The 24,403-nt window shown below is 43.1% G+C and overlaps 1 protein-coding gene across 4 annotated transcripts in view; it reads left to right on the top strand.

Annotated features, from left to right (window-relative positions):
• Positions 1-5,622: 5,622 nt before the first annotated feature.
• LOC136621862 (uncharacterized) overlaps positions 5,623-24,403 on the top strand; it is a 32,280-nt gene continuing 13,499 nt past the window's right edge. For 2 of the 4 annotated variants that reach the window (XM_066597659.1, XM_066597655.1), the window contains exons 1-7: positions 5,623-5,700; positions 8,053-8,139; positions 13,983-14,116; positions 15,455-15,546; positions 20,450-20,517; positions 21,019-21,178; positions 23,017-23,143. In XM_066597659.1, coding sequence (XP_066453756.1) covers positions 5,671-5,700; positions 8,053-8,139; positions 13,983-14,116; positions 15,455-15,546; positions 20,450-20,517; positions 21,019-21,178; positions 23,017-23,143 — 698 coding nt within the window. In that variant the 5' untranslated portion in view covers positions 5,623-5,670. Of the gene's footprint in view, positions 5,758-8,052; positions 8,140-13,982; positions 14,117-15,454; positions 15,547-20,449; positions 20,518-21,018; positions 21,179-23,016; positions 23,144-24,403 lie in introns of those variants that run through there. The other 2 variants (XM_066597657.1, XM_066597658.1) reach the window with 2 other exon arrangements.

The raw sequence follows: 24,403 nt of genomic DNA on the forward strand, positions 1-24,403 counted from the left end.
CCCTGTGACTGAAGTCCAGGTGGCCCGTGCAGGAGGGCTGCCACACCAACACTTCAGTACGTCATATGACGGAGGAATTAAATGACAGAGCCCACACAGTTATGGATTCATCAAAGAATTCTCACCCGACCTGGGTCAGGCGGCTTTTACTTATAGCCCCCTTACATTGGGGTGTCACAACATCATTGGACAATTAACCATGCAAGTTTATTGGCTAGTTTTCAATCCAACATTTTTCATAGGTCAACTTAACCCTTCTTCATGTCCATTGGTTACATCTCATTATTCCAAGAAATATCATAGTTCTTTGGACAGTTCTCAATCCGACCTTTGATTGGTTACTTCTTAGACAATACATGGCATTCATTGGATACATTCTGATTCTTCATTTGCATACCTTCAAGAAACTATTAAGTTGCAGTGAATAACCTCTTGACTGAGTGCCAAGAGGCCAAGTAGCTCAAAGTTCTTATCTCATCTTAGCATATGTGTCCCTGTACATAGCTAAGAACATGGTCACGTGATTTATCTAATACATTTCATGATTATCCTGTGGCGTATGTATTAATTCAAAACTCACTTGTATATACATATATATACATACACACATACATATCTAGTCCATGAGTACTCTATATGTTAATATTACATTAAAGGCATCAATGCTGCCTATTAACCTTCTTGATAGTCTTATCTTATCTTGACATATGTCTCTCGGTATATACAGAAATTAGACAAGTTCTTTTCTGGTATATGCGACGGTGTCTGCTACTGCGTAGTTTAAATTCATACTATATATATATATATATATATATATATATATATATATATATATATAATTTGTCCATAATCAAATATTTTCCGTTACAACCCTTAAAGGGAACTTGCCAGGTCATTTATGGGCCATAAACTACGTTTTTTGGGCTCCTAGTCAAGGGACACTGAGTCTAGAGCATGGGGGGGGGGGGGGGGCTTTACACTTACTTGCCTTCTTGTTCCCTTGCTGTCCCACTGTCCTTGATTGGGAACATATATCTACATGCCGGTCTTAGATAACTGATGATAGAGTAAGATAAGCCAAATGTAATCAGAGGTGTAAGCCTCTTATTACATGCGGTGTATTTGGGGCTGCCTGTGTACTTTTTGAGCGCTATGTACTAAGAAGTGAAAGTGTTTCTTCCACTAAGCGAGCCGGCGGTCACGTGACCGCCGGTATCCCCTGTTACAGCAGAGCTGTAGGGTCCTATCAGTCCCTGATCAGCTCTATTAGTGACTATTGTTACTACAGGGGATGCTTTACCATGTAATTGGGGCTCCTATGGATGCCCCAGCTACATTGGAAAAGTGTCAAATAAAGAAAACAAAAAACATATGAATGTCCCCCAGAGGTCTTATATGATGTCATGTGGAACATAGATGGTAAAAAAAAGTAATTACATAAAGAAGTAAAAAAATGTTACAAAATAAAACAAAAATATATACAAAAGGGCTTACTCACACAAGTGTAGGCGTTTTGATGTTCGCCCACCGGCACCATAAAACACGTGAACAGGTGCACAAATCTGCCATTAGTGCGTCCGTTCAGGCGTTTCGGGTCCAGCGCATATACGTTGCAGCCTGGAATACCGTTGGGTGGAGAGAGTATTTAGCTCTGTTGAACTCCCTCCCCTTCTCCGCCCCTTGCCGGCTGACGGCAATGGGAGAGGATGGGCAGGAGCTAGTGTGCGGGAAGGGGGTTGTAGTTTAGCAAACAAGCTGCTAAACTCTCTCCCACCTCCCTTTTCTGGCAGCTACCATAGGCTCCCATAGGAGTCTATAGGAGCCGCCGCAGTCGTAAAAGGGCCCTGCTGAAATGCACACCGCATGCGCTATCTTGGCCAGCCGGGCGCTTTTACACCGCGGAAATACGTCCGTAATACGCCGCGGAAATACGACCAATGCATCAGATGGGCAGCGTATATCAGCCGGCCGTGAAAGAGCGGCCAATAAACGCTCCTGTGAATAAGCCCTAAAAAAGAAAATAATCCAAAGCCGACGCCAACCAAAACCATTACCGTGTGCGTCCTGTAATCCAATACCATACATATTATATATCAAAACGTCCAAAATATATGAATTTTAAAAAATATATAAATGTTAAAAAAATCATTCTTTTTAGCTTTTTACCCCAATAAAACTAAAAAATGGGGGGGGGGGGGAAGTCAGTGAAAAAGATATTTAAAAAATAGCACTATATGTCACAAAAAAATGCAGCAAAAATAATTTTGGTAGTTAAAGGAAAAAAAAAATAGGGCAGCAAAACCACCACATGGGTAAAATCCCTAAAAAGTGTTTGGTCCTTGAGGGGTTAAACATACCCATAGGACATATTGAAATTTTTTTTCAGTCGGACTGTTCAAAGCCATATATTTCTATGGAAATTAATCTATTTTATTGCCGTCTAATTTTTGCCTTTTTTGGTCGGAAATTAGTACGGAAAAATCGCTCATGTGAAAATATCCCGTGACTTTAAGGGATTTTTTTAGAAAAAAAATTCAGGTTTTGCTGTAATTCTGAAGATTAGGGAAAAAACACAAAACATACTGAAGAAAGTTTTCTTATGTGAATGCAGCCTGCGGTAAATCCCTCTAACTTCACCCCAGTCCTGGCATATATAATGAAAGTCAAAGTCTACTTTTAGGACTCTTCAGATATTCTGTATCGTTGCATGAGTATCAGGTCCATAGCAATACAGAGTGCAGAGGTCTATGGCCCATCATTCTAGTGACGGATGGCGGTCCCAGCTCATGGACTAATGACAGTTTGAGGAGTCTTTTAGATATATCAGACGATACGAGTCTTCAGGCTAAGACTTCCTTCCTATTGTCCATGTACTGGATCCATTCTTATCTCATCACGTAGTATATTACCTTAAAAAGCAGAAGTATGGAGCAGACCTACCTCACCCGTGAGAGTCGGTGGAGATGTGCCAGTTCTTGTAATACAGAAGTGAAAGCCCCTTTATCTGCTCACATCTACATCCCGCCTACCTAAGTCTTATATCGTGAATCTAGGGCATAGATGCAAATGCAGCGGTAACCTCAATACTTAAAATGTAACCTTTACCGACAGCTCAGATAACTCTAGCTGACCTTAATATCAGCAGTCCTGGAAGGGGAACTGGGACATACTGACTATTCATGCTCATCTATGAGTGATCGCCTTATTGCACAAGGGAGATTCCAACATTACAGACACATCCATTGATACATTGTGTTGGATGGAACTACTAAGGACTCGTTCACAACAGCATGGGACGTTAGTCGCTGAACTCCGTTAGGTCTCCTGCACACTGGCGAGAGCGATATCGGGATGTGATTGACGCCCGGATATCGCTCTCACAATCCTTCTGAAGCCCTGGATGTGAGGCTTTTCAGCAGGGCAACAGCCACCCATCCCAGCAGGGCTGAAGGAATCTCCTGCTGTGGCTGTCAGAGATAGTGATCTTCTCCCATTGATTTCAATGGGGCCAGCGGCAGCAGCACCAGCCCCGTTGAAATCAATGGGAGATACCTGCCATCCTCTGCCACTGCAGGGGACTCCCCCGTGGCGAGGTGTTTCGGAGGTGGCTTGAAATATAAGCCCCCTCCCCAAATATAATCCATGAACTGTAGAAAAAAATATATATATATTAATACATCACCTTGGAAGCACAGTCTTCTAGCAGGTCCCCGGCACTCTTATTCTCCTTCTCTTCTCGCCGGGGATTTAAAAATCCCCGCCTCTTGAAAGCACTGCCTCTGATTGGCTGAGTGCTGTGACTAATCAGAGGCAAAACATGACCTGTTGGGGTGCCTTGAGGACCGGAGTTGGGAAACACTGATTTAAGGCCTTATTCACACAAGCGGTTTTACGCGGCTAGTCTAGCCGCAATAAAAAATCGCGACCGTCTGAAGCATTGGTTTGCAATGTATTCATTCAGATGAGCGATTTTTAGCCGTGTAAAAACGTTGCGCCAGGAATAATAGGTCATCAGCAACCGAAAACAGCAACCGATTTTATACGCAGCCGGACAAGATAGGTCCTACCCTATCTTTTGGGCATGATACGATGGAAGCTCCCATAGGCTTCTATGGGAGCTGAAAAAAAGGGACAGGGGGAGTTTAGCTGCGTCCAATGCTGGGCAAAGATTACAGCTGGCTCTATTTAGGCATTAGAAGTCTTTCCGAGGGTCTATGCCGACTGAGGAATTTACACACTGCAGCGAGATATACGCCGGAGCCGCCTGTGTGAATGGACGAGAAAATGCAAATTTTTGCCACGACTTAATCACGTGTTTTTCATTTTCATGCGTTTTTCGGCTGTGATGCAGCCAGCGTGATAGCGCAACGCTCGTGTGAATAAGGCCTAAGTGTATGCGTAAAACACTATGAGTATAGCACAGCGTCTTACCATTGTATGAGCCGGAGGTGAGCAGCTTATCACTGTGTAGGGCAGCAATTTTGCACTGCGCATGATAATCAGAACGAGGCGTACCACAAATCCCACGCAAGAAATCTGAAGAGAATAGTCAGAAGTCAGCAGAGATCAGGATCCAACTGTGCTACAGGTATCCGTAACAGGTTCAAGGGACTTTAGGCAAGTGGTGGAATCCAGGAGCAGAGCTGGGTTAGGAATCAGGTAGAGAACTACAAGTATCAGCAGGCAATCCAAATCCTGATAATAGGCAGAGTCCACAGGAGCAAAGGACTAGATGAGACTGGTATTAGGAAGAGAAGCGCTGCAGCCATCTTGGTTTGTCCGGGATCTCTTTAAAGAACTTTTTGAAAAATTCCTCGAAAGGGCTGATGGCCACGGACGGATTATCGCTGCGGAATTCGCTGTCAGACGCCCACCGTGAATTCCGCAGCAAATGTCAGTCCGTAGACATGCTGTGGTAAACCATTCTCCCATGCCCACAAGCGGAAATAAACTGCGATTTTCCGCTCTAGGGGAAGAATCGCAGCATGTTCTATTCTGTGCGGAAAATCGTGCGGACGGCTTCCATTGCAGTCAATGGAAGACGTCCATCCCGCGATACGTCCGCTGTGAGCACTGCAGAAGTACCGTGAGAATCCGTGTCACCGCCCAGCACCAGTGCGTCATGCGCTGCACTGCGCATGTGCGCCGGCTCGCCAGGCGAGACACTTGTGGCTCCTGCGGAGAGGTGAGTATAGGATCTCTGGGGGGTGCCGGGTCTGATACCGCTGCTATATTTTGCGGGCAGAATCCAACCTAGCCGTGGGCATCAGGCCTAAGAGGAGTACAAAAATACTGAGCAAAAATCTCAATTACGCCCTCGATCATGCGCTCAAAACTTTAATAAATACGTTGCAGACATAAGTCAAGTCAATGATTGCGCCAAAACGTGTCCATGGCACCGTATTCAGAAATACAGTATTTCTGCCTCCGAACACCTTTGTCTGATATCAAGGCATTGTGGTATTTGCAATATGCCAGCTCATAAATGGAGATAAATCTGCAGAATTGCAAAATTCTCCCCCCAAATCAATCGAGTTCATTAGTAATTTGCTACTGGACGGACAGAGCTCCCTCTAGTGGACACTGAGATGAAGTGCTGGTCGTGTCCATAGGAACCAGAAGGACGCACAAAGCTAGAAGAGTTGCAGACCAGAACTACACTGGGCATGAATGCCAAGCAGAGGAATCCGGGCACAGGGGGTAAATGGTGGCAGGAGGGATGATTGCAGCTTGTGACTCCACACTGACTGCTATAATGTGAGCACTGAAATACAACCTGTAGCTCTCCAGCTGGGAGAAACTTCACCTGGGGCATGCTGGGATCTGTAGTTCTACAACTGCTGGAAAGCCATAGCTTGCAGATCATCATAGTAGTACTCTGTATTTGTGGTATTGATTGGATGGAGGTGTCAGCAGCTCATTAATCCCTACTGATAACTAGGACTCCATTATACCTGAAGGGCTGGCGGGAATAACTACTTCAGCGATTGATAGGGGTTTGAAAAAGTCCTGAATAATGTACCTGTTGTAGTTTGAGACATTCTTATCTGTACACATTGTTAAAATGTGCATTAATTAAGTTACACAGCTTTTAGTGTACAGAGCCCCAATTCTGTCAAGTCATGTAGCAATCTACGCCGGCCACGCCGCGGCCAAGAATTGTGTCGCTGAAGAATAGCTGCTATCGAGTCTCGCGATTAATTAGCTTTTTCTCGTCGATTCACACGGGTGTATCGCGGTCGGCAGAAAACCTCGTAATAACCTCTAATGCTTAAATAGAGCCATCTGTCTTCTTTCCTGAGCGCTGCATGCAGGTAAACTCCCTTCCCCTCCCTTTTTTAAGGGTGTTTTTCGTCAAAAGATAGATCAAGACCTATGTTTTTATGCGTGAAAATCGTCGGCCCAAAACGGTCGGCGATTTGATGTTTGAATGGTGTGTTTTTTTCACATACGGGAAAAATCACCCTTGTGAATGAATGCATTGGAATCCAACGCTTCACATCATAGCCATTTTCGGCTGTTTCATCAGAAAAACTGCTGCGTAAATAGCTCATGCGAATGAGGACTACGGGCTCTTTTACATGGATGTTGCGATTTTCAGCCGCCCGTATCGCAACCGAAAATCGCATGCACGAGAAGCATCTCCTGTTTTCTCATCCAATCAGACGGCGGGACTGCGGTGTGTATACATCGCAGCACAGAATTCTGTCGGCTGAGGGAAGAGAGTTCAACTCTGCTAAACTCCCTCTCCGCCCCTTGCCGGCTGCCGGCAAAGGGAGGAGGCGGGAGTTTAGCAGAGCTAATGAGCTAAGCTCCCTCACCAGCCTATGGGAGCTGCCAGCAAGGGTAGAGGGAGGGACTTTTGCAGTGCGAGCCGCTGCTAAACTCCCTCCCACCTCCCTTTTCCTGCAACTCTAATAGGCTCCCATAGAAGTCTATGGGACCAGCCAGAGTATTCCTGAAAAAGATAGAACAAGTCCAATCTTTTCTGTTCGGCGTATAAGCGTCCGGCAGGAATGTGCGTCGTATGCGCTGTCTTTCCCGGCCGATTTTATGTGTTGGAAAATCGCCTATCTGAACGAATGCATTAGCATCCAATGCTTCAGATGGTCGCGGTTTTCAGACGCGTTAAATTGCAGCAAAATAGATGCAATAAAAAAACTTGTCTGAAGCTCGCCTAAGGCTTTATTCACACGAGCGTTTATACGCAGCTATTTACCCTGCTGAGATCCCCACCAATCTCAAGAATGGGGGGTCCTGTGTCCCCCATCCTCCTCACTGTGAGGTTACTGCCTTCAGTGAGGAGGAGACTCATGCAAGCACACCAGCGCTCCATTCACTATTCAATGGGGCTCCAGGGATACCCGAGTGGCACCGCTAAGGTATTTCCGTTAGCGGCCAGTGCTCCATTCAGAGTGATGTCATTGCGGGAGAAGAAGCGACCCCTGCAGTGAGAGGAAAGTGGGACATAAGAGTCCTGTTCTCAAGATTGGTGTGAGACAATCCTCCTATCAGCAAGTTATTCCCTATCCTGTAGATGGGGAATAACTTGAAATTCTGGTACAACCCCTTTAAGCTCCTGGGCCCCAATGCAAAATCTGAAAGACGGCTCTACGCTGTCATGTGCCATTGAGCACTCCTTTGGGTGCTTTAATCCGTAATGGAATATTCCGTAGACACTGCGCAATATTTGACCGTTACGGAAAAATCTGCACCAAAATCTACAAGTCTAGCATGCAGATCTTGATGCAAATTCGAAATTGGATTATTTCTGCTGGCAATTGTGCATCAAGATTCGAATTTAGACATGCGGATTTTCACAGCAGACTTGCCTAGCAGAATGTTCTGTTACATTATGTAACAAAAAAGGACTATGAGTCCCGTCAGGCACTAGGTGCCCCTGCTACCTCTGCACCCCCTATGTCCCTGACAACACTTCACCATGGCGCCTTTACCGTAGTTATCAAATTCTGAATTGATTTTCACATAGAACGATGCATCAAGGAGTGAGAATATATTTAAATGTTTTTACTGGAATTTCTTGTTCTTTAGCCTAATGGAGAAATGGCGCAGAGGATTTTGCTCGGATTCGATGCCCTGGACAAATATTCACAGGACATTCTGGCCAAACACGCAAAGGTAAGTTCATGCTCATGAGATGACCAAAGTTTGCAGATTGGAAGTGGGGCGAAAACTATACATGAAGTATTAATTGCTACTGGCACAATATAATGTAAGACCTTGCAAAAGCAGAAGACTGAGCAGAAGAAACCTGAGACTCCTTAGACTGAGGCCAATGCACACGGGCGGATTTGATTTGCGGAACCCTCGCGGGGATGGGCAAATCAAGCCGCCCCGTAGGGATGCATTAGCGCCCACAGAGCAGCTAAAAACATGCGGATGTGATTTTTTTTTTTCCCAGCGTGTGGAAGAAATCGCAGCATGCTCTATTTTCCTACAGATCCCGCAGGAACGGCTTCCATTGAAGTCAATGGAAGCTATTCGATCCATGGCACAGCCACAGCTGTCACTGCTGATGTGCCGCAGATACGTGGGAAAGCAAGAGATTAGAAAAAATAAGGCACTGCGCATGCACTGGGCGAATCGAAGAAAGAATATCCGGCCGCGACGGAGGAGACCCGCGCTGGATCCAGAGAGGTAAGAACCTGTCTTTTAACCCTTTCCAATCCACTGTGTGACCTCTGAAGACATTATGATTTAAAGCTATACAGCTCTTGAATAGGAGCAGATAGGAACATGGGACTCATTTTGGAAGACGGGGGCATTCTTCGGGGATGAGTATAAACAGATGGTGGAATCATCCAGCGCACAAAACTCACATGACAGCGGCTGGAGTTAGAAGGGTTTCCTAAACTTAAAATAGCGACATTCACTCTCTAAGAACAGCGAGCAATCATCCGTTTATTTCGTGGACCCATCGACATTCATCGTCAGTGGAGTGAGATGTGGTGGACATGAAAAATGTCATTGGTGGCGACAGTTCAAAGAAGGACGATCGTTAAGTGAGAACGAACCAAATGGGCCTGAGCCATGCACCAACCGGTCCAACAATCTGATTGTGCGTGCGGAGCAAGTGGTAAGGGAGACCCGCCGACTGCCTGCAAAGTCAGCATTTCCATAGGATCTGTGCACACCATCCTGTTTGAAAATCTGAAGTTGCGCAAAGTTTCCTGTAGATGGGTGCCGCGAATGTCGATCGAACCTTCATTCTGTCCGTTGCCATAATGGATGAGACGTCGATGAAGGACGCTCTCCGTGGTCGCACGTTTTCCAGTCGTGCCGCTCTTGCATCTGTGATTTTCCAGTGGGCAAATAGACGCCTCAAGAAGCGTTTGCAGCGGCCATGCAATTACGGCATAGATGTTGTGGGAAATGTGTGTGTCCAGAGGGAGAATATGATGAGAAGTGACGATACCTTCAGCTTTTTTGGATACGTAGTTTTATAGAAAAAAAATGAGGAGACCGTAGAACATGAATGCACCTCATATAATGTAATTTAGTTATTTTTTGGGGGGGGGGCTGCAGATTCATTACAATCAAGAGCTTAGATTAATTAAATCCCCCGTTGCTGCTCTTTATAAAGCCCATGTAAGTTGACCCTATTTGTTTTCTGCAAAAGTGAAAATAAAAATGTAGGGCACGAACTGTATCAGCAAAAACCCAGCGGTGACCCCATTTCTGTGTGCCGAGTTGTTAACCACAAGTCACATTCACAGATGATATTACTAAATATGAGAACTTGATTTTAGGTTGTTTTGATGTTGTAATACTATATTACGCAATACGCCATGCAGGCGGCGGGTGCATGCGGTGAATATATAGGGCGTTGCAATGGATAATATGGCCCCATTTTAGAGACACCAGCCGATAATCTAACGTCTAGAGAGACCAGCAGACACAACCGTTACAAATGTATAGGACGGGTCAATCCTCTCCAGTTCTAGTGTTACTCCAAAGATAAGCAAGATGGACCAAAGGCTCGTTCCCACTGCTACTAAGGGTTTCCATTGTTCAGCTACATCCTAACAGTAAAGGCCCATTTACACCGAGCGATGATCGCTCAAGAATAGCTAAAAAGCGATCGTTTGAGCAATCATCGTTGCGTTTAAACGCGCGGCCATCATGCACTTTTCGCGCACTGCTAGCTGTTCATTAAATTCAAGCCAGCCTAAAAATCATTGTTCGGTCTTATCAGGAGTTCTCCACGGGTAGTGCTGATAGCATTGTTTCCCATCGAAGAACAAAGGATCTGAATGCAGATAAGAGCCCTCGGGCTGTTAACTGCATTCAGATAAAAGCTTCATTTGCATGCTAAATTGCTATTCAGTAGCTGAGTAGCTACTTGATAGTTTATGCAAAATGACCGCTCAAAGCTGTTACAAAACTGCTGTTTGGACGATCTTCGAGTGATCATCGCTACGTGTAAATGGGCCTTAAGATCGGAGGTACTGGATTTGGCCAACCCCAATAGTGCCGGACGGCCCATTTGACTATAATGAAGTCTTACTTGGATTCTGCTATGCCCTGCGGCATTTTGCAGGATGGAATAGCGCTGCACACAGTTCTATTTTGCCTTGGATTTTAACGGACATTTGCATCAGAGGATCCGAATAGAATCTCTAACTCAGATGTGAACGAGCCCTAATTGTGTACATTGTAAGTGAAAATCTCTGTTCACATCTGCATAGGAGGCTTTATTCAGAGCTCGCAAAATCACAGCATTCTGCACTATTTTGCTGATGGGCATGATCAGTGCCAGACAGACCCCCATTATAGTCAACAGGGTCCATCAGGCACCGTTGGGTTTCTCATAGGATAGATTTGTTCCCAGCTGGAATACGGTTTTCTTGCTTTGACGCAGCAGAAAAATTAAAACCCTGAATACAGATGTGACCATCCACTGGCATAGCTATAGGAAATGCAGAGGATGTGGTTGCACCCGGGCCCAGGAGCCTTAGGGGCCCATAAGGCTGCTCTTATCACATAGGGGGCCCAGTACTATGAATAAAGTATTATAGTTGGGAGCCCTGTTACAGATTTTGCAATGGGTCCCAGGAGCTTCAGGTTATGCCTCTGACCATGGCCTTAGACACTTCTCTCTAGACAGGCAGGGTGAATTCACATATTGCGGTCATATAGTGTTTATTGTCCAATTTTTACTCAAACCCAGCAAAATTCTCTGATTTAGCTGAAATCTCTTATAAAAATTGGACATGAGTGCAAGATGTGGTTATAGCCTTAAGCTTCCCATACTTGAAACCACACTTTGCGGTATATTTAAATAAGCTGAGAACCTTTTACCGTAGATTGTTTAAGGTGAAAACCCTGAAAAAAAAGATACTGGTGGGAGTTATGGATATATATACACTACCGTTCAAAAGTTTGGGGTCACATTGAAATGTCCTTATTTTTGAAGGAAAAGCACTGTACTTTTCAATGAAGATAACTTTAAACTAGTCCTAACTTTAAACAAATGCACTCTATACATTGCTAATGTGGTAAATGACTATTCTAGCTGCAAATGTCTGTTTTTTTGTGCAATATCTACAAAGGTGAATAGAGGCCCATTTCCAGCAACTATCACTCCAGTGTTCTAATGGTACAATGTGTTTGCTCATTGGCTCAGAAGGCTAATTGATGATTAGAAAACCCTTGTGCAATCATGTTCACACATCTGAAAACAGTCTAGCTCGTTACAGAAGCTACAAAACTGACCTTCCTGTGAGCAGATTGAGTTTCTGGAGCATCACATTTGTGGGGTCAATTAAACGCTCAAAATGGCCAGAAAAAGAGAACTTTCATCTGAAACTCGACAGTCTATTCTTGTTCTTAGAAATGAAGGCTATTCCATGCGAGAAATTGCTAAGAAATTGAAGATTTCCTACAACGGTGTGTACTACTCCCTTCAGAGGACAGCACAAACAGGCTCTAACCAGAGTAGAAAAAGAAGTGGGAGGCCGCGTTGCACAACTAAGCAAGAAGATAAGCACATTAGAGTCTCTAGTTTGAGAAACAGACGCCTCACAGGTACCCAACTGGCATCTTCATTAAATAGTACCCGCAAAACACCAGTGTCAGCATCTACAGTGAAGAGGCGGCTGCGGGATTTTGGGCTTCAGGGCAGAGTGGAAAAAAAAAAGCCATATCTGAGAGTGGCCAATAAAAGAAAAAGATTAAGATGGGCAAAAGAACAGACATTGGACAGAGGAAGACTGAGAAAAAGTGTTGTGGACGGATGAATCCAAGTTTGAGGTGTTTGGATCACAAAGAAGAACGTTTGTGAGACGCAGAACAAATGAAAAGATGCTGGAAGAATGCCTGACGCCATCTGTTAAGCATGGTGGAGGTAATGTGATGGTCTGGGGTTGCTTTGGTGCTGGTAAGGTGGGAGATTTGTACAGGGTAAAAGGGATTCTGAATAAGGAAGGCTATCTCTCCATTTTGCAACGCCATGCCATACCCAGTGGACAGCGCTTGATTGGAACCAATTTCATCCTACAACAGGACAATGACCCTAAACACACCTCCAAATTGTGCAAGAACTATTTACAGCAGAAGCAGGCAGCTGGTATTCTATCGGTAATGGAGTGGCCAGCGCAGTCACCAGATCTGAACCCCATTGAGCTGTTGTGGGAGCAGCTTGACCGTATGGTACGCCAGAAGTGCCCATCCAACCAATCCAACTTGTGGGAGATGCTTCTAGAAGCGTGGGGTGCAATTTCTCAAGCTTACCTCAACAAATTAACAGCTAGAATGTCAAAGGTGTGCAATGCTGTAATGGCTGCAAAAGGAGGATTCTTTGACGAAAGCAAAGTTTGATGTAAAAACAATGTTATTTCAAATACAAATCATTATTTCTAACCTTGTCAATGTCTTGACTCTATTTTCTATTCATTTCACAACGCATGGTGGTGAATAAGTGTGACTTTTCATGGAAAACACAAAATTGTTTGGGTGACCCCAAACTTTTGAACGGTAGTGTATACTTATACAGTTGGTATATATTTGCTATGCTTTTTCCTTGTTTGTGCTTTTTGCACCTCTCTCTGGACTTAGGGCTCTTTTCCGCTGACCAATTATCGTTCATATTCTTGCTGCAATCTGAACGATAATCATTCGGTGTGAATGTCTGCACGATCCGAACGACTAAAGTGCATCCAAAAGAAATCGTCAGCCAATGCCGATCATCTGCCTGTGTAAACATTGCCTATGTACGACTGTCTGTTTACAGTGAACGGAGGCTGGTGGGCCTGAACGATCTCCGTCCCACTCATTCCGCCTTTATTCATTGAGCAATAAACACTCCTATGTAAAAGCACAGAAACGTTAATTGCTGGGATGACTGTCAAGCACTCATGAGCACAACAGTTATTGCGTGTAAAAGGGGCCCCCTAGTCATACATCTAATACGCAATCAAACATCAACAGATACTTGGCATGTTTTATATCAAACACACCTGATGCTACTAATTAAGCCCTTGATTAGTTACATCAGATGTATTTGAGACAGCATCTAATTTGCAAATGTGTGCTCTTATGAGGGATTCTTTCAGAAAGTTGAATAAGTTGCAGTAGTTATTAAAAAGTGTAATTTTGTGTTGATTTTGGAGAAACCATTTGTGTAGGCTATTTAAATTGTTCTTTTTTGCAAACAGCTGAAAGTTTGTAAACATGACAAATAAACCTAATTTGTAATGGGTGGGTGTGAATAATCTTGATGGCAACTGTAATGTGTGTGTGTTAAGTAGCGTTGTAACCAGGAGATCAGAATGAAGAATTCAAAGGAAATGTTTAAGAACGACGAAAAAAACATGGCTACTGTCTTCCAGAATAGCGCCACTTTCGTCTATAGGATGTGCCTGGTATTGTGGTTCAACCCTATTCCAGCGGCTATGGACAATATTTTAGGGGGAATTGAACTTCATGCCATTATAGATTATATTTTATTTGTTTTCTTTTAGAAGCGCAGTTTGAGCTACCTGCAAACAATAGCATCTCTAAGAATCCCCCTGTCATTAGATTTTGAAGCAGAGATTGATCAGGACCCCGATGAGAGAACCAACAGTGGGAAGCCCTCATCACCAAGGTCTTTACGGTAGGACACCAGCCAGTATTGGAATGTGTCCAATATTTCTGGAATGTGATTATAGTTCTCATCCAGGGTTTGATTTACTTAAGTTAGGCAAGGAAGAGACATCCTAAGTGACTCTTCCATGAAGACCCCAAGCCCCTATTAGGACATTCTGAGTTGATAGAGAGGTCCACAACTGAAGCTGCTCTTCTTTTAGCCATAATGCTCTCTATCAGTGGCGTAAGGGCCTTTCTCTGGAGGACTTGACACATCCAGCTATTGCATGGACACCCATTGACTTCTGTTATACTTCTGGGGCACTGCAGATGGAATATTCTGCAGAGGGAACAGCAGTGAGACTTCCCTAAATCAAACTTATTGTTGGATGACCCCTCAAATGGCCAACACAAAACTTTTTAAATGGGTTTCCAAATTGGTTGGTGTCTATGTTGCAAATGCCAAAATGTTTTCTGATTGTCCACACTTTTCCATCTTTTTGCATAGGGGTGTTTAAGGGTTAGTATTCCTGATCATCTCTGTAATGATCTAAAGTGATGTAGAGGTTAATATCTAATATTTTTGGTGGTTTAGGTTAAATGGTATTATCTGTGGTGGTCTAGAGTAGCAAAGGGTTAATGTCAACATTTAAAGAGTTTGTCTGGGACTTTGACTATTAATGACCTTTCCTCAAGAAAGGTCCTCAATTATTGATCAGTCGGAGTCTTCTGCTCGAGATCCCCACTGATCAGTTGATTCCCGGAATTGCTGTCAGTGCAGATAGCGCTGCAGTGGCACTGATCGGTGGGGATTCCAAGCAGCAACACCCGCTAATCAACTGTTGAGGACTTATTTTGAGAATAGGTAATCAATAGTTAAACTCCCGGAAAACTCCTTAAATGTTATTAAATCTAAACAGACCCAAAATTTTGATTCAATTTACAAAACACCTTTCTGGGGGCAGCATCTGTTTTTTGAATGTAGGAGAGCCTGCAAATCAAGTATGAGGCCTGATAAAAAGCATGAGAAGAAAAACTCAATGCAAAAGAAAAAAAAACAGATGAGTGCATCATTTTTTCTGCATGGACTTAGTAAGATATGTGCATTTATTTTTCATTGCCTTTAAATAGTTTTTGGCTGCCTCTACTAGAGAGAGCTTACTACATACACATCTTATTCATACATTTACAAAGAGCTCCCCCCACTGGCAGCTGCATGCAGAAATAAATTTAGCATTTATCTCTGTGTGCCCCTGCCCTCTAAGGCCAAAATATTCTGGACTCCTTCATAGTGCAGGACACATTAAAAGACTTCTTCTTCTGAGTGTTACTCTTCTAAAATCCTGAGCCATGTTTTCTCCCCCAGATATCCAATTAACACAGAGTCGGGAAAGACAGTAAATCTGCAACGCTTCACTGCGACTGGCCGCTGCTTTTCTCCAGGCTCCAAAAGGGAAGGTGTGTTCTTAATACCACAATCTGTAGTGATGAATATTTACGGGGATTGTTTGCCTTCCATCTGCCCCATTAGATGACAATGGCTCATTATTATAGATGAGCGAGTATACTCGCTAAGGCACATTACTCGAGCGAGTAGTGCCTTAGCCGAGTATCTCCCCACTCATCTCTAAAGATTCGGGGGCCGGCGGGGGGCGGAGAGCGGCGGGGGAGAGCTGGGAGGAATGGAGGGGAGATCTCTCTCTCCCTCTCTCCCCCCCGCAACTCACCTGTCACCCGCGCCGGCTCATAGCTTTGTTTTTTTCATACACAGCTCCAACGCCCCTGCATAGACAAGTTACCTAAACTTTTTACTGCCAACAGCCACCACCAGAGGGAGCTCAAGAGTTTACTGTAAACTGGGTTCTTATTGGTTTCACTGTACTTATGCAGTAGGCTCTTGAGCTCCCTCTAGTGGTGGCAGCAGTTGCAAACAGCCTGACTTTCATCATTCAACTCTTTGTCTATGAAGGGGTTTGAAGCTCTGTTTCAAAAAATGGAGGTCCGATCGCTATAAAAATGTATTAGTAATATCAATCAACATAGAATTTTGGGCTAACTTTGATTCTAAACTTAAAAAAAGGAAATATGGGTACGGCTCATGGATGAATGGGAACACATTCCAGAGTTATTTCACATATGTTTACAATTTGGCAGCTGAAATGATTTTGAACACTTTGCTAAGATGCTTAAAGCAGTTTCCCGGGCTATTTTCAATGATGTCCTATTCTCAGCTGTTTGAAGAAACTGCAGCGCTCGACTGATGGGAACATTTACAAGGGCAATTTCTGTGCATTGCAGGATGGACAGAAATCGCACAGGAAAATAACCTATTGCTTTTAATGGGCTCATTTACATGTACAATTTTTCTCTTCCAGCGCTGCGAAAAGAAGCAATGTGAGAGAAAAACGGCGTGTCCTATTTTGGGGTGATTCTGTTAAAGAGTCGCCCATTCTTTCTTATGAAAGCAGAAAAAAATTGCATCGTGCTGGCATGTACAATTAGGTGCAACACTACGTGTTTTTGCTCCTATAGAGAATAATGGGAGATTTTCATGTGTGTTTTTCACTTATGTGAAGTGTGATTGTTCTCAGTGAGAGAAACCAAGTAATCTTGTAGATATGATAGCTTTTAATGGCTAACAAAAATACATGATGTTACAGCGAGCTTTCGGGTGGCTCTCTTGAAACTGGTTTGAAGGGACACAATTATAACACAAAGGGTGTCCTCTTCCCAATCATTGTTTTTTTTTGGGTTTTTTTTTAAACTTCATGAAAATTCTGAAATTGATTTGTAAGAATGTTGCCATCCAATAGGTGGTGCTACAGGGCTAGTGTTTCCATTTCTATATTTGGACTTTAACCCCTTAATGACACGGCCTATTTTGGGCTTAAGGACGCAACGATTTTTGACGGATTTTCATCTCCATTTTTCAAAAGCCATAACTTTTTTATTTTTCCGTTGATGCGGCCGTATAAGGGCTTGTTTTTTGCGTGGCGAACTGTAGTTTTTATTGGTGCCACTTTTTGGTACATAGACTATATCGTAAAACTTTTATTATTTTTTTTATGATAACAGGGAGAGAAAAAGCATCAATTCTGCCATCGATTTTTTTTTTTACAGCGTTAATCATGCAGCATTAATGACACAATACATTTTTTTGCGGGTTGGTATGATTACAACGATACCAAATTCTTATTTTTTTTTTAGGTTTTTACACTTTTTTGCAATAAAAAACCTTTTTTTTGGAAATCTTTTTTTTTTTCTATCGCTGCATTCAATGTCCTGTAACGTTTTTATTTTTCTATGTACGGAGCTCTATAAGGGCTTATTTTTTGCGAGACGAGTTGTAGTTTTTATTGGTACCATTTTGGGGAATATATGGCTTTTTTTATCACTTTTATAGCATTTTTGGGGAGGCAAAATGCTAAAAATTTGCATTTTGCCTCTGTTTTTAGCGGGTTTTATTACGCTTTTTGCCGTACAAAATAAAAAGCATGTTCAACTTTTTGTACATGTCGTTACGGACGCGACAATACCAAATATGTGCCATTTTAACCTTTTTTATGCTAATATTAGAAAAAGCACCAAAAAGGTTTTTTTTTTTACATTTTATTTACATTTTTCTTTTCTTTTTTTTACACAATTTGAGTCCCTCTGAGGGACTTCCAGCACTGTAACTATGTCTGGCATCCTGTTGCCATGGCGAAAGGCCGGGCTCTCGCGATAACATCGCGAGAGCCGGCTGGAGACACAGAGGGAGCGCGCTCCCTCTGTGAACTCTTTCCCTGTCACAATCTACTTAGATCGCGGCAAGGAAGGGGTTAACAGCGGGGGGGAGGAGGCATCTCCGATGCCCCCCCTCCCCCGCCGTTGCAGCAGGAGGCCGGCTATCACTGACATGACTGATCTCGCGCTATCCCGATGACGTAAGGGTACGTCATTTTGCGGGAAGTACCAGCCTGCCATGACGTACCCTTACATCATAGGGCGAGAAGGGGTTAAAGGAGAGATAACAGACATCATAAAACTGTCACATTCCTTAGCTCAGTGGACTGATTAAGTATCTATCTCTTTTCTCAGGTTGTTTAGTGTAAGTCTTGAGTCTAAAATTGAGTCTCGAATTTCTGTGTGTGAACATTTATTTCGATCAAGAGCGGTGTCATCTCTGCATTTGTGTTCTAATTGTGTGCCATCCAAACCAGTTTCATGAGCCTGATGAAGGGTCGATAAGAAAACCACCCGAAAGCTTGCTGTAACAACATGTATTTTTGTTAGCCATTAAAAGGTATCATATCTACGAGATTTCTCTCACTGAGAACAACCACACTTTGCTCTACTGGCTAGCACCGTACGAAACCTTTTGGTTTTTTTTTACTAATGAGAAAATCGCAAGTGCAATGATGCGATTTTCTTGCAAAACACATCGCACTCGCATAAAAATTGCGGGTTTTCAAGTGTGATATATTGCACTCGCCCATGTAAATGCACCCAAAATGGGATTGAGGCGCTATGCTGGACACTGCCACTATGAAATGTATGGCGCTGTGCCAAGGGCCATGATCTTTTCAAACAACTCCAAAATGGCAGTTCCCCAACGATTTGACAGTGATAACCTATTCTGACCCCTCTAACCACTTATATGGGAAGACAAAGCAAGAAAGGAGAACTTGCAGCATAATCAGAGAAGCACATCTAATGCTTTATTCAATTAAACAGATTAAGAAATGTACAAACAGGTGAGTGGCGCCGGGTGCTGAAGGAAGCGGTACCACCCATGTTGTAGTAAAGAAGATTAACAATGTAAAAGCTGTATGGTAAAACCATGAGACTGTTTGTAGGCAGCGCGGCATTAATATATATGGAATAGTTCAATAATAGCGCGTTACTGAATAACATTTATCTGGCGCAGATGGGATCTGACAGGCACCACATTATCAAATGTTGCATGGAAAACTTAGGAAAAGTGTTTATTCCCTGCAGCTGCAACTAGGGGGAGCTCTCTGCATATGGATTTGTACAATTCCCATTGAACCTGTAGTTCCCCCTAATGGCAGTTGTTGGGAATTACAACTTTATTTACGGATCAATATTGCCCATTAAAGTCAATGGGATTGCGTCCAAATATGCAGTGAATACGTACAGTTTCGGTCTGTTAAAATACGGCATATTTCAAGGACCGAAGCTGCATACGCCCATGTGAATAAGCCCTAAATGTAATGCACTTCAGTAATGCTGTAGATGATGGCATGTAAGGGGTTACAGCGGGGATTGCTATTCTTATCTATCCCTGCTGTTGCAGAGGGAGGCCGGCTATCAGTAACAGCTGCCTCCCGCTGCAGGATGGCGCGGGCTCAGCTTCTGAACTCGCGCCATTCACATGATGTAGGTTTATGTCCTGATGCATTAAGTACGCCACAGCCAGGACGTAAACTTCCATCATATAGTGTTAAGGGGTTAAAGGGTTTCTCCGAGACTATAACTATTGATGACCTATCCTCAGGATAGGTCGAAAATAGTTGATCGGTCGAAGTCTGCCACTCAGGGTCCCCATAGATCTGCTGATTGTCAGGCCCACTGTCAGCGCTGGATGCACATAGCGCTGTCAACATTGCAGCAGCTCAGGTTGGTACTGCAGGCACAATTCCCATTCAATTTAGTGGGAGGTGTGCCTGTAGTACCAACCGGGCTGCTGCAGTATTGACAGCGCTATCTGCTTCCAGTGCTGACAGTGGGCCTGACAATCAGCAGATCTATGGGGACTATGAGTGGCAGACCCCCAACGATCAACTATTGATCACGTATCCGGCGCGTAGGTCATCAATAGTAAAGGTCCCAGACAACAGCTTTAACCCTTTCCAATCCACTGTCTGACGTCTAAAGACATTCTGATTGAAGGCTGTACAGCTCTGATGTCGGAAGACGTCCGGCAGGGTATTCTTACTACATATTACTGGCTGTTCTGTTGTCGGGGGCCTCTCCAGCATGCCCCATACCGCAGTACTGGCTCTACCCAGCAGATGGCGCTATTGTATAATGGCAGAAAGAGAAAACCCCCTAGGAAACCCTGAATCCAAAATTGGATTGCAAAGGGTTAAGATAAGTGGTGCTTGGCAGCTGCTCTATTCTGGGAAGAAAACTGCTGGCTCATCCTGTAGTAACTTTGTGTCTATGAACATCTTTAGTCTTGAGAAATTCCGGATGATCTTGGGGTTTTACGCCATACTATCAGAGAATTTCTGGACTGCTGGATGCTGAATGTTACATTGTATCTAAATACTAGAACACTTGGGATGTAACTTCAATCGTCTTGTTGCAAATTTGATCTCAATAATCTCAGTAATGCGTCCTTTCTCAATCACAGAGAGAGAGCAGAAAAAACGGACAAAGCCGAGATGTGTCTCCGCAAAACGTAGATCTTGGAGAAGCGAGGTACGTTCCTGGTCCGCGCTCTTCAGGTATGATCAATATATTAATATGGATGACTCTTAGGTGAGATTTGTGCGTTGTGTGACACAAATTTTGCGCAAATCTTTTGAATGAGGTCATACACATGAGCGTTTTTTTTTGCCCGGAATAGCGCCGCGATGTGATGCTATGCAGGAAACAAATCACATGTTCCATCTTGTGTGTGATCTAGCGTCGCACTGCCGGCCCCATTGAAAGCATTGGGATAAACTCCGCAATTCTCTGCCGCAGCTGTGACAGGCACGCCAGAGGATCCCTGCACCCCTGAAGTGATGCGACGCTGTGTTCCCAGGAAAATGTCTGGCATCCATAGTGATTTCACATGGTGGGGAGCACGTTATGGGGGTGGGATTCACGGCCCCATATCGCGCTCGCCCGGGTGAAGTTAGCCTTGGCCTTGATGAATTAGATTTTTTGCCTTTGGATCGGTTTGTTGCAAAAATTTACATGTTTATTCCCCATTAGGTGGAATCGATACCGAACTTGGATACTCTCTGTCACATGGAGCAATCCGGTCTGGTTCTGTCCAGTCGGGCACCATACCGCAGTACTGGCTCTACCCAGCAGATGGGGGCACCATTCATTGTGTCTTCTAGGAGATTGCTACAAGACTCGGAGACAGCAGGTTAGTTACTATGATAGCAGGACTACAGAATATGCAGGTACTATAGAAAGGTGTGCTAGTAATGATTAATGCATATCCACAGGGGCACGTTATAGCATGGGCAAGAAGGATAAAGGCCCCGATGCCTCCGCCACTTAGAGATCACTACAGTACTATGACTTTATTCACAGTTCCAGCAGCCTATTATAAACTTTCTCCCTGGCAGATCTGGCCACATTTATATATAGGCAGCAACTGTGCTTTTACTTTGGCACTGTTTGGATATTGTATTATTATATGTAGACATGATAGTTTGAGGTCCTGAATGATAATATTGCTCTATAGTGTCCATATAATATTATGTGAGTATTGAATGACGGTATTATGTGGGCACTGCATAGCGCTATTATATGAGTACTGAACAAAAGTTTTATATGGGCACTGTATAGCATTAATTTCACTCACTGATATTGTCTTATATAGGCACGGTGTAGCACTATTGCACTTGTTTTCTCACTAACTGATGGAAATATATAGGCACTGTATAGCACCATTATGTGGGCAATTGATGGTGTTGTATTATATGGGCACTACATAGCATTATTAAATGGGTACTGAATGATTGTATTATATGGACATAGTATAGCACTATTATGTGGTCAGTCAATGGTATTGTATTATATGGGCACTATGTACCACTTTTATGTGGGCACTAAATGATGGCATTATATGGGCATTGCACAGCACTCTTATAGAGGGTTTTCTAGGAAAATACTATTGATAACATATCCTCAGGTTAGCTTATCAGTAGTTGATCAACTGGGGTCCGCCGCTTGGCATCCTGGCCAATCAGATGATCTGGTGCCCGATATAAGTGCTGCTGCACAGAGGGGTACGGAGCTGGATATCCACAGGGTCAGATTATAGCATGGGCAAAAATAGCAAATATACCTGTGCCTCCACCAGTTAGGGCTCTCTAGTATTACTTTATCCACAGCTCAAGCAGTCTATTTTAAACTTTCACCCTTGCACATCAGGCCATATTTATATGAAGGCATTAGCTATGGTTTTACTTGAGCATTGGTTGACTAACATTGCATTATTATGTAGATATGATATTTAGTGTCAGTGAATGATAGTATTATATAGGCACTGTACAAAATATCATGTGGGCAGTGCATAGCGCCATTATATGGGCACTAAATTAAAGTTATATATGAGCACTGTATAGCACTATTATGTGGACACTCAATGGTATTGTATTATATGGGCACTGTATAGCACTATTATGTGGACACTCAATGGTATTGTATTATATGGGCACTGTATAGCACTATTATGTGGACACTCAATGGTATTGTATTATATGGGCACTGTATAGCACTATTATGTGGACACTCAATGGTATTGTATTATATGAGCACTGTATAGCACTATTATGTTGGCACCATTGCACTTATATTCTCATTGTTGGTATTATGTGGGTACGATGTAGCGCTATTATATCTGCACTGAATGATGTCATTATATAGACACTATTATGCATTGCATTATTAAGTAGGCACTGAATGATTGATTGTATTATATGGGCACAATCTAACGCTATTATGTGACTGTGCTTGCTGCACTTCATTTCTCACCATTGGTATTATTTGCGCAGTGTTAGACACAAGTATTTGGGAACTATTATGGCAGCACAACTGAATGATTTATTTATTTTTCGTTTGAAAAGTTTCTGAAGAAACCTCAGTTCATATATTACCCAGGAGCCTTCAATAATATTGATATGTCGCTGCATATTCATCAACATTTCTAAATATAACATTTGGACAAATATCTCAAACTCTTGAATTTTTCAGTTGTAGTAGAAAAATCTGAAGTGCCCTTATGTGGTGATGATATGAAGCCCGAAAATATGTCACCTTTACCAGATACGTGTGGATGGAGCAGAGTGCAAAACATCACAGACAACAGTCATCTCTCCAGGTACAATACATGATAATGATGAGAATACACATTAAAAGCTATGGTAACCTTTGTGCATGAAAAATCAATACACTCATTACTTACTAAGTCCCTGCAGAAAAAAAATGATGCACTTATATGTGTTTGCATTAAGTTTTCCTTGTCATGCATTTAGAAAGCATCACACTTGGTTTGCAAGCTCTCCTACATTCAAATTTCTAGCTAGGGAGTGTTCCCAGCACTGATCAGCTGGTCTCTCATCAATGTGCACAAGCTCAGCATAACCACATAATCAGCTAGTATCTCTCCATTCCATACTTTCTCTGAGTAGCTGCTGGTCTGTTCCCCTTCACTGCTAAGCTCAGAAAATTCACTAGCAGTAAATTACAGCCCTCTGTAGTAGCAGCTTTCTCTGCTCTCTGTCCTCCTGATCTCCTCCACCATCTCCTAGCACTGTCATACAGCCCTCTGTAATAGTAGCTTTCTCTGCTCCCTTTCCTTCTGCTCTCCTTCACCATCTTTTGGCATTGTCACACAGCCCTCTGTAATAGTAGCTTTCTCTGCTCTTCTCTCTTTCCTCCTGCTCTCCTTCACCATCTTTTGGCATTGTCACACAGCTCTCTGTACTAGTACAGTGGAATGGCCATGAATGCACTAGTTTACTCTGACAAAACAGAAGTTGCTAAGATTTCAATCCTCCAGTTTGCAGTGCCTTCGAAAACATGCATAGAAATCAAAGTATAAGAAATTTTTAATGAAGACCAATTACAAAGAGTCTTCATTTCCAAAAACACATTGATTAAAGGGGAAAGAAAGAATGCAAAGGTGTACATAGCCTTTACTACAACCCATCAATTGAATAAATTGCAGAAAAACACCAGTAGGGGGCAGACTAATATCAAGCATGTTACATGGGGGACTTAATTGGGTGTACAAATGAGAAAATCATATATGATTTTGTCCTTTTATTTTAGAAGAATAAGGGTGGTTTCACACCATTTCTCCATTGAAACCTTCAGTTGGAGGTTTCCGGCACAAAATATCGGAAGAAAAAGTGATACATACGAGACTTTGCTTCCGGCTACAAGTCGGACAGTTAAGAGGAAACCGAATGAGCCCCATTATAGTCAATGGGGTCCATTTGGCGCTGTTTGATTCCATCCTGAAATTGAGTCTTTCAGGAGTGGGGATTCCCCTTTCCTGCTTCCCAAACAGAGCAGGAAAGGGAAACTCGGAGTGCAGATGGAAAACCACCCTTACTTTTATTAACCCCCCAAAACT

Source organism: Eleutherodactylus coqui, chromosome 3 (assembly GCF_035609145.1).
Source record: "Eleutherodactylus coqui strain aEleCoq1 chromosome 3, aEleCoq1.hap1, whole genome shotgun sequence".
Classification (NCBI taxonomy): Eukaryota; Metazoa; Chordata; class Amphibia; order Anura; family Eleutherodactylidae; genus Eleutherodactylus; species Eleutherodactylus coqui.